Genomic DNA, 11,269 nt, shown 5'->3' on the forward strand with positions numbered 1-11,269 from the left:
TCAGTTAGATGTCGCCTTTCTCAGCTGACGGTCGGGGCTGAAAGCCGACAGCTCGCTGATTCTGATCCGCGGGTCCGCGCTGTGTGTTTACGCCCTTTTTGCGCTGATCATATGGCTGTTAGTTTGATCTCTCTCCAAACAATATTGACCGAACCAGCAGCAAAAGAAGATCCAAACCACGCTTCACATAAACATCGTCATGAATTCACTCTGACTTTTGCTGACTTTTCAGGATAAAAATCACACTTCATGCACAGCTCTCTCTCTCTCTCTCTCTCTCTCTCTCTGTTTTCTGCATTATTCACTTGCTTGTTACACACAAGTCTACCGTTGTTTACAGCGCTGTCGGCCAACGTTTTTTTTTCCCTTTTACTTACTTCCGAAAAGTAAACCTAATTTCTGCTGTTCAATATTGAACAAATTTAAACTTTTTAAAATTAAGCAAAATGCAAAACGCTTAGCCGTGTCTCTAATAAAACCGCTGTAACTTCAGAGGTGATGTTCATATGTTGATTAATGGTTTTCTTTCGTTTTTGATGGACTGCAGAATATTTTTATAAAATCCCAGAACAGGAAAATCTCCTTCATGTTTTTCTGTGTTTTATCTTCAGCTACTTTGACACAAAGGCCTCTGCTGTGATGCTCACAGCTTGGATAAAGTCTTGCGTGTGTCAGCTTCCTTTTAATAGATACAAAAATATGTAAATGTACTGATCTGAATTATAATATTTCTGACTGTCAAAATTTCCCAGAATCGAATCGAATCAAATCGAATTAAATCGAATCGTGGATCGAATCGATTCGGGACCTTGTGAATCGGAATTGAATCGATTCTAGAAATCAGTGACGATACCCAGCCCTAAGCTAAGCGGGGTCGGGCCTGGTTAGTACTTGGATGGGAGACGTCTGTTACACATATTTATGTCTTGTGTGTCAGATGTATATTATTATTTCTTACCTATTTGATTAAATATAAAATTAAGTGTGAAATTTGGTACACGGTGTGGTAGTTCTTCAAGAAGGGGGATCGGAGAAAGTCTACCAGCTTTAGGGGATCGTGCTTCTCAGCCTCCCTGGGACTATGTCAGGGTACTGGAGACGAGTATCCACCTGGTACTCAAACCTCAGATTCTGGAGAAGCAGTTTTTGTCTCGGTCACAGAAACTGAGACCAGCTCTTCATCCTGTCAAGGATATTTAAGCGTGGGTGGGAGCAATGTTCCCTCTAATGTTTCACGTGTCTGAGCGAACACAAACTCCCTGAGCGTCCCCTTGGACCACTGTGAGCAACAGCAGACGTGTGCACTGTGGTCACGCCAGCATCCAATCCATCCAAGTTACATGTTTATTAAAGTAATCAAATTACAGCATTTATGTTAGACTACTTTTAATTAACTGCTTTAGCCCACTTACAATGAAAATTATAAAAATCGTGTTCCTGTCCTGTGCAGCATGTTAACACTATTGGAAGGAAAAATAACTTCAACTCCAATTTTGAAAACACAACTTTCTTTCTTTCTTTTTTTTATAAAGCTCTGACTGTATTCTGAGTCTGTGGTCTGGGAGAGAGTCTGTAACTGTCTGCAAAATACAGTAAATAATGACCAATGTTGGGTAATTAATTATATAGTTACTTCTGCAAAAAAGTTACTGAGGCGTTTTTTAAACAAACATTTCAAACTATTTACAGAACAATCAGCTGTTCTGCATCAAATCTGATGCCACACAAATTATTTGTGCCGCTCCAAAAATAATTTCTGTCCACTATGAGATGAAGGAGAACAACAGCCTGATACCTGCAGGCCTGACAGCAGCAGATGTGTCACTGCTGTAACACCTGTAACACTCAGCAGGCGCCTCATTGTTCTGACACACAACAAAACTGTTGACTACACTACACACTGACTACACACTGACTACACACTGACTACACACTAACTACACACTGACTACACACTGACTACACACTGACTACACACTGACTACACACTAACTACACACTAACTACACACTGACTACACACTGACTACACACTGACTACACACTAACTACACACTGACTACACACTGACTACACACTAACTACACACTAACTACACACTGACTACACACTGACTACACACTGACTACACACTAACTACACACTAACTACACACTAACTACACACTAACTACACACTAACTACACACTGACTACACACTAACTACACACTGACTACACACTGACTACACACTAACTACACACTAACTACACACTAACTACACACTGACTACACACTAACTACACACTGACTACACACTGACTACACACTAACTACACACTGACTACACACTGACTACACACTAACTACACACTGACTACACACTGACTACACACTAACTACACACTGACTACACACTGACTACACACTAACTACACACTGACTACACACTGACTACACACTGACTACACACTAACTACACACTGACTACACACTGACTACACACTGACTACACACTGACTACACACTAACTACACACTGACTACACACTAACTACACACTGACTACACAAGATTTGTGTTAAACGTCTCAAATCTCTCACATCTCAAACACGCCGTCACTCCTAAAACTTCCCCCGTCCTAAACAACTAAAGGCCATGTTGCCATATCATTCTTTGATTGGTCCACATGGTACATTTTTCCACCAATAGGAAAGGCTGGGAGTTTTGGTGTTTTTGCTCACAGGCTTTCGAGCGTTTTCCTTATAAAACGCAGTTTTTACCGTTTCTTCCTGCAGTAAATATAAACAACGACAGTATTCAGGAAGAAAAACAAACATTGCAGATATTTTATCATAACTCTGGTTTCACGTGGCCGATCAACACAATTTAAAAACTGGTATAAAGTCCACACTTTGTCCGTCAGTTGTTCCGTCTGTCCTGCTCACATCTCCAATGGTTGTGCACGTTGTCATTAACGTGGCTTCACTCCACATCAGCCACTTTGCTAAAACACCGGCACATAAGGACGCTGTCATAGCCTGTCAGCCACGCTGATTAGCTGCGTATATACGAATGTGAATCACATCATTGGCTGGACTTTGGGATAAGGTGGCATCGTTCTGATCCCATACGGGAGCAGCCAGTCACTGACTCACACTGCAAACAGAATTGTTAAAGTTTTAATTTTAATTTCAATTCAGGTTAGTTTTTTTTTTTTTTTTGTGCGCAACGCAGATTTGCACAACATTGGATGGGAGTAGTAGTAGTACTAGTACCATTCAACCACATCCCTTAAGTTATTGTGCAGGGCGGGTGCTTTGGGAGTATGGGATATCATGCTCGTTGTTGCAAGTTATTTGTCCCTGCAACACCAGAGCTGGTCTGCATTGGTCTGACTGTTTCTTGGTGGGTGTTGGACTCTCCCAGGGCTGCTCGTTGACACCAATGCTCTGCATCATTTTTATGAACAGAATTGTAAGCACAGTCATGGGGAACATAGTGTCTGGTTCAGTTTTAGCTCTGGCAGATGCCGTGGTTTTGTTGTTTCATGGAGTAATGACTGCCAGCTTGTACTGGAGTGGTTTGTGGCTGGATTGAGCTGTGCTCACCCACAGAGACAGGGTGTAGAGTCCAGATATTTGGGGTAGAGCCCGTGCTCTTCTGTGTCGACAGGAGGCAGTTGGGATGGGATGATGACCAGGGGCACCTCCTCTGTGGGGCGGTCCAGTAATGTCCCACCAGGCGGAGACCTCGGGGTAGACCCAGGATACGCTGGAGAGATGACATCTTTTGGTTGACTTGGATGGATATGCAACATACCAAAACAGACCTTTAAACAGATTGTAATAGGTGATTGTGGCACTGTTGCTATTTTCAGGTGGTCTACTTTTTTTGGTCAGTCTTAACTAGAGACATTGGTGATGCTAAATTAAAAGAAAAAAGAGTTTTTATTTTAAAAGCTCGTCCATGGCATCATGCAGAGTTTCAATGATTTGACATGAAATGATAATTTACTGTAATTCATAAATGGACTATAATATTTGGTCATCTGCCTCGAGATGCATATTAATGTCAGTGACTTCCATTCTTAATTCATATTTTCTAATGATGCTGACCCGCTGTTTGCCACTTTAACACCTGTGTGTGAAAAAATATTGTTTACCGTGCAAATTTGAAATACATTTAAATCTCAAGGCTGTCATTATTATTGACGAGGACACCTCATTAGTATGACTGAGCATAACCTCTCTGGGATTAATAAGTGCCTTTACAGAAACGGACCACACAATGTTTCATTGTTTAAATCTATATATATAGATATATATAAATATATAGAGATATATAAAACACTTTTAGACTCAACTAATTTTGCAAACAATTAGTTGAGTCTAAAAGTGACAAGAAAAACAAATAAATTGGAATTTTTGGTTTACAAATTTCCACACTAAATGTTTTTCAGCAATTTAAAATTCTTTGCGCAACAAGAGACAATAAATCTTAGTGCTATTTTGTACATTTACATGCATTCGCACAGTTTTTCATGGCGCAATCCCTGAATTTGATTTAGCTGCTGACCTAAACCAAAATGTTATTTTGGTTTTTGTGCAGGTATTCATTATTCTAAGTAAATCCCAAATAATTGCACTAATATGTGCCCTATCTTTCCATAAGCTGCACAGCAGGATCTAAATACACATTAGAGTCTTATTGGTGAAAAATCAGGGCCATGTGTTAAAACCCTTCTTAGAACCTTCTTAGTGTTGTAGTACTCACCAAGTGGCTTCAAGAATAAACTGACCTAAGGGAACTTGTTAGTCGGTTCTGTTAAAATACCCAGAGGATAAGCAATGGTCAAAATGTAAAGGCCAAGGTTATGAGGTTAGGAAAGGATCGCGGTTAAGATAATTCTTGTATCATATGCGACCCCTCCTCAGGCAGGTTTTTTAACCATTTGTGTTTTCGTGGACCAGCTTTTCTTTAGATTTGTGTGTGTGAGATGTTTCTTACAGTAGGTGCATCATGTAATGTCTTAATCTGTGACATCGCCACTGTCTGTGGTACATCACGGATTTGTGAAGTGTAAGATTAGAGCCCTATGTCGTCATAAATCTCTGCTTCCCAATTCGGCCGGGTGGTGGCGGGTGGGGCAGTTGCAAGGTGTTGTTTGTGGTCTGTGGATTTGTTGGATAAAGCGTTTGCTCCTAAGTACGGTCAACTCCATCAAGTCCTTTCAGATCAGGAGTTATTTTCTTCATTTCGTGGCTTGATGCCAGCTCAGGTTTTTCTTTTTTGAGAGCAGATAGTTCTCCGGGTAGACCCAGAAGTTTTTATGGTGCTCTGCTGAAGGTCTTCATCATGAACTATTGCATTCCGGACATGTACGAGATGCCTCACACCGGCGTCGGAAGCTATTCGGTGCAGGGAGGTGGGGAATATTGCATGTACTCGGACGAAGGGTCCGGGTATGGCAACTGTGAGCCTCAGCCCCTTCATCATCCACCCTGCATGGAGCAGGCTTGGTCCCCCAGCCAGCACTACTCGTGCTCCTACACCGCGGGTCCTTCTGTTTTTAAGAGTGAGTTTTGCAGCATGGAGGTCCCTCTCAGTCACTTCCACCAGCCTGAGTACTTCCCCGAGATCAAACCTGAATTTTCACACCTGCGGTGGATGCAGAGTGCGCACAGAAAAGGTACGACATGCAGGCTGTGATTATTTAGCTCTTTAACAAAGTACCTGAGGGGCTGGAACTGCAGCTCGGACGTGTTCAGGTTGTTTAACTTGTTGAAGTTGCGAGTAACTTAAACAGTCTCCACTGTCTGTAATTAACTGGGTTTGTGTGTATGCAAACATGTGTGTGTGTGTGTGTGTGTGTGTGTGTGTGTGTGTGTGTGTGTGTGTGTGTGTGTGTGTGTGTGTGTGTGTGTGTGTATTTGAGTTTAGTTGTGTGTGTGTGTTTGAGTTTAGCTGTGTGTGTCTGTGTGTGTGTGTGTGTGTGCACATGTGTGTGTGTGTGCACATGTGTGTGTGTATTTGAGTTTAGTTGTGTGTGTGTGTGTGTGTGTGTGTGTGTGTGTGTGTGTGTGTGTGTGTGTGCACATGTGTGTGTGTATTTGAGTTTAGTTGTGTGTGTGTGTGTATTTGAGTTTAGTTGTGTGTGTGTGTTTGAGTTTAGCTGTGTGTGTGTGTGTGTGTGTGTGTGTGTGTGTGTGTGTGTGTGTGTGTGTGTGTGTGTGTGTGTGTCTATAATATAACAGACTTGTAATACACTTGCTCAAACTGATGATTGGTCCTTCTTGATCATCGATCAATGATGTCTGGGATTTTCGAATTAAGTCCGATAAGCATAAATCCAAGACATAAGGCATCGTGCGCTGGTCTGTGATCAGGGCTTGTAGCTGTGTTTGATTGAGGTAGACGGGGTTCCTTATTGATTGCTGTTGAGGCAACAGAAGGCTGACAAAAGATATTGATCGGTTTGTTAACCTGCTGTCCTGGTGACAGAATTCACTCAACCCAATCTCAAATACAAGATAGACTCCACAATATTAGAGTCTACAAAGATTTTTCCATGAAGTGTGTTAGAAGCATCAGAGTTTACCTGCCACTCCACACTCTGCTGTTAGCAAGTGTGACCACCTACAGAAAAGAACAGGTTTTGGCAGTTTGCTCATCTAGAGCATTCAGGTAACTACTAAAACAATTCCACAGGTTCCCAAGAGCCAAGGTCTCAACAAATTCACCCCATCGTCAAACTACACAATATTCAGAAAATGCCAAAATCCAAGACCAACATCTCAGACTCTACAGGCTTCAGTTAGCATGTTCATAGCAGTAGAATTAGAAAGAAACTGAACAACTATCGCTTGTTTGTAAGCGTTGCCAGAAGAAAGCCTCTAAAATAACATGACAGCATGGCTTAGACTTAGGAACAAACCTCAACACCACAAGAACTTTGCAAAGCAGCGATGTCAGGAGATAAAGCACCTTGTTTGGAGAAAACCAAACACAGCAGGGCAGTACAAATGCTGCATAGCAACTGTCGAGGACAGCAGTGGAGCAGTGATGATTTGGACTCGTTTAGCAGCCACAGATCCTGAATACGTTATAGTCTCTGAGCTGACCATGAACGTCTCTGTATACAAAAGTATTCCAGACTCAAGCTAAAGCTAAGGCCTTGGGGGGAGTGGTGCCTGATCAAAATCTAGACCTCAACTCAGTGTCAGAGCTGTGCATGAAAACTTCCCTGCAAATCTCAACAAAGTGAAGAAATATTATAAAGAAGATGGGCCAGCGACAGACGTGCCCACTGCTGAGTCATGGGGGGTGTAGTTTTTAACAGGACTACAACAAGTCATGTTACATCATTCTGTAGTGTGTATTTTATGCAAATGCACACATTCATTCATATATGTGTGTGTGTGAGTGTGTATACAATTATCTTTTTACTACTGTGCAAAGAATAGTACATTGCCCCAATTTTAATTAATATCTAATAAAAAATGAATGTGTTTGGACAAACATTGTGAATGGCAGTCGTCAAATTTACTTGACATTCGTTTGCCTTATTTTTAAAATTAAAACAAATCCAGTTGTCTCCTTCTTTTCTCTCTAGGGTACATACCAAGTTACCTGGACAAGGATGAGCTATGCGTAGTGTGTGGGGACAAAGCTACAGGCTACCACTATCGCTGTATTACCTGTGAAGGTTGCAAGGTAAACCATGTGACCACATGGCCTCAGCCTTCGCCGTCTCCCTGTTCTGATCACGTCGCCTTCTGTTTTCTAGGGATTCTTCAGGCGGACAATCCAGAAGAATCTCAATCCAACTTACGCCTGTAAGTACGAGGGCAAATGTGTTATTGACAAAGTGACCAGGAACCAGTGCCAGGAATGTCGCTTCAAGAAGTGCATTGCAGTGGGAATGGCAACAGACTGTAAGTGGCCTCAGTAACAGGATATTTGACTCTTGTCTTTATAGCTTTTATGTCACTTTTGCATTTCTGCTGTTCTTCAATTGGAAAAAAAGAATTCTGACATTTATTTACAAAAACAATGCCATTTATAAAGAAAGTGCAGAATTAGTAACAAAATCAACAAAGAAAAGTTGGATTTAAAGAAAGTTCATCAGGGTTTGTCATCACCTGAAATATATTTACTCCAAATAAAAGCAGTGATGATTTTTCACCACATGGAAAAACAAATAATGGTCTCCATATTCACGTTTTGTTTGATTGTGCCTTTCACATTTTTCATACAATGGAAAGTTTGTTTTCATGTGTGGGTCATTTGACTCTTAAAGCCTCCTGCTACATTGTATCTGCATCATTTTCTGAACGTCCAAAACATAAAACGGTTCAAAACACAAGAACAATCATGAAGCATGAACAAGTGTCACCTCAGCGGGATGTCATGTTCTGTGTTGGAACAACTCTGCACCTCAGCGAGTCATCATTTTATGCCCCCCTACCCTCCCCCCTCCTCTCCCTCTTTCCTTTTCCTTCCCGTCCACTCTCTTGGCCTCCCTTGGCCCCCTGCTGACCCCCTTTATTTGCCCCAGTGGTGTTGGATGACAGCAAGCGGCTTGCCAAGCGGAAGCTAATCGAGGAGAACCGGGAGCGCCGTCGGAGGGAGGAACTGCAGAAGACGGCGTGGGACCGACTGGAGCCCACCCAAGAGGAGTGGGACCTCATCCGTATGGTGACCGAAGCCCATATGGCCACAAACGCCCAGGGCAACCACTGGAAGCAGAAGCGGAAATTCCTGGTGAGACATCGTCCTCCTCCTCCTTCCCTCCTCACCAAAGCCTTGATTGTATCGATTACTGTGCCCTGTTCAAACCACCAACCCCCCTGACCCCCACCTACCTCCCCCTCCCGCCCATCTCAGCCCGCTTCCAACCCGTCCCAGCCCCCTTCCGCTTCATGTCCCCGTCTCCTCCTCTTCCACCACCATTGTTCCACTGTTCCCTATGTTAATATGTCCATGTGTTTTTTTGTATCTCCTTGTAGAGTGGGGAGAATTAGCTGGACGATGGAGAAAAGTGTTTCCTCAACGCAGCAGCACTAATTTATATTGGAACATCTTACTCTTGTCTTATGTTTTGCCGAGCAGCAACTTTTAATTGCTAATACTAATGACTTGCTTTTTTTCGTGCTGTTTAATTTTCCTCTCTTTCTGTTTGTAGCTTTTGATTTTACACCTCACTCTGTTTTTGACTAATTTTGCTTTTTCTGTTAAGTTTGATTACTCTGTCCGGACTGAGAGTCTGTCAGCTGTTTGTTGGCGTTATACTGAGTTTCTATGGCACGATTAAAGGGAACGCTCATTAATCGCAGAATTATTTGATCGGCGGGGTTTGGCAAAAAAAGAAGGCTTATTTTTCAGGATACTGGGGAAACGGGGGGAAAGACTTTCCCTGCAGCAACATGAACACAGCCTAATCTGTCTGCAAACTTTCATGGCCGCATCTGTTGTTTTTCATGCAATTTGTTTCAAAAAGTGTTGAAAACGTGACCAAAGATTTGATTGAGGTCTCATACAAAGATCCGATGAAGAGCGTTCCCGAGGACCCGTTTGATCCGTGGTCCCGAGTCTTGCTGTGGAAACTCGTGTCCTATTTCTGTCTTTACCTGTTTTCTGTCTGCGCACTCTTTCATCTGTCTTCAGTTTTAACTTGTTTTATTTTAGTTGGCTTGACACGGGTTCTTCATTGAAACTTCACGATTCCTGTTGATTATCCAACAGGTCGAGGAAGCAATGCTTCTTAATGAAATAACATGTAATTTATTCTATACTTCTGACCAGAGTGCAGCGGGGGTGAAGGAAGCTAAGGTAAGACACACAGATACACGGTTCAGTTGAGCCTAACGACGGGTTTTCAGCCATTTACATGTAAAACGATGGATAAATAACAAATGATGCGATGAAACCAGCTGATGTCCACTCCTCGTTCTTTCAGCCTGAGGATATTGGTCAAGCGTCCACGGATAATGCACCTGAAGGAAGTAAAGTGGACATAGAAGCCTTCAGTCAGTTTACAAAAATTATCACCCCTGCCATAACCCGAGTGGTGGACTTTGCCAAAAAACTGCCTATGTTCTGTGAGGTAGGTTTGTTTGAGTGGAAAGGGTGACTGTGAATGTGTCACTGAGTGGTTAAAGCTGTATATTCAGATTGAATATGAATCTTTCACAGTCTTTGACATAATGGAAGTTCCACCTGTCCCTAAATAAGCCATTCTTCTCTTTAACCCAGCTGCCTTGTGAAGACCAGATCATCCTGTTGAAAGGCTGTTGCATGGAGATCATGTCGCTGCGGGCTGCTGTTCGCTACGATCCAGAGAGCGAGACCCTCACACTCAACGGCGAGATGGCAGTGACACGAGGTCAGCTCAAGAACGGAGGCTTGGGCGTCGTCTCAGACGCCATCTTTGACCTTGGCGTGTCGCTGTCCTCCTTTAACTTGGATGACTCTGAGGTGGCTCTTCTGCAAGCTGTTATCCTGCTTTCATCCGGTAATCGCCTAGAGTGCACACTTATCCGAGTACATAAGAGGTTATTAAAGGGTTTTCTTTCTCGCTCTTCTAGGTCTCGCTCTGTTTTAGCACAGCGGCGTTACTGCGTTCTTATTACACCGTTGGTAACGTCGGCTTACAGGGAACAGATTTTTAGGAAGTACAGCAGCGTGAATCTGCAGCTGCACAGCTTGTGTGAATGCTTGGTTTTGACATGAAATCTATATCAAACCACAGTTTAATCAATTAATCACCGTAATCATTGTGAGGAGCTTTGGCCTGTTAGCTTGTTTCTGGCTCCACTGGCATTTCTCTGTAATACTCTCATTGAAGATCAATACTCGTGTGCTTTATGGTGCAGACCCATCTGTCCTGACACTTTACAGTATCCACTGACGGTTAGATAACACTGCTATTGGGGCAACGAATCGCTTTGGGATAGAAAGTTAATTATTTGTGTTTATTGATCATCTTTAAATTTTAAATTTTTTTTGTTTCGTACTATTTGTACCAAAAAAGAAAAATAATTGTGAGTACTGCAATAAATAATAACTGACACTGTAGTGTATCCACAGCTGCGCCTGTGTTTAACTCATTTTCAGTCAGAAATGACATAAGAGTCATTCAAGGCATGAACACAATGTATTTGTACTGGATCTTTATTTTGGACATGTTTAAATAGTATAAGAACAACAAGAGAGAAAAAACAGACAAACAAACAAAACAATAATAATTATAAATAACTTACATGTTCAGAAACGAGCAGCATGAGCTCA

At 42.2% G+C, this 11,269-nt stretch overlaps 1 protein-coding gene across 4 annotated transcripts in view; it reads left to right on the plus strand.

The window, feature by feature from the left end:
- thrb (thyroid hormone receptor beta) overlaps positions 1-11,269 on the plus strand; it is a 122,989-nt gene that overhangs the window by 105,226 nt on the left and 6,494 nt on the right. Inside the window, exons 1-7 of one of the 4 annotated variants that reach the window (XM_076879596.1) lie at positions 5,150-5,669; positions 7,593-7,693; positions 7,767-7,914; positions 8,538-8,743; positions 9,725-9,811; positions 9,939-10,085; positions 10,235-10,493. In XM_076879596.1, the coding sequence (XP_076735711.1) occupies positions 5,336-5,669; positions 7,593-7,693; positions 7,767-7,914; positions 8,538-8,743; positions 9,725-9,811; positions 9,939-10,085; positions 10,235-10,493 (1,282 nt within the window). In that variant the 5' untranslated portion in view covers positions 5,150-5,335. Of the gene's footprint in view, positions 1-5,149; positions 5,670-7,592; positions 7,694-7,766; positions 7,915-8,537; positions 8,744-9,724; positions 9,812-9,938; positions 10,086-10,234; positions 10,494-11,269 lie in introns of those variants that run through there. The other 3 variants (XM_014409147.4, XM_004561015.5, XM_004561019.5) reach the window with 3 other exon arrangements.

Source organism: Maylandia zebra, linkage group LG22, assembly GCF_041146795.1.
Source record: "Maylandia zebra isolate NMK-2024a linkage group LG22, Mzebra_GT3a, whole genome shotgun sequence".
Taxonomy (NCBI): domain Eukaryota; kingdom Metazoa; phylum Chordata; class Actinopteri; order Cichliformes; family Cichlidae; genus Maylandia; species Maylandia zebra.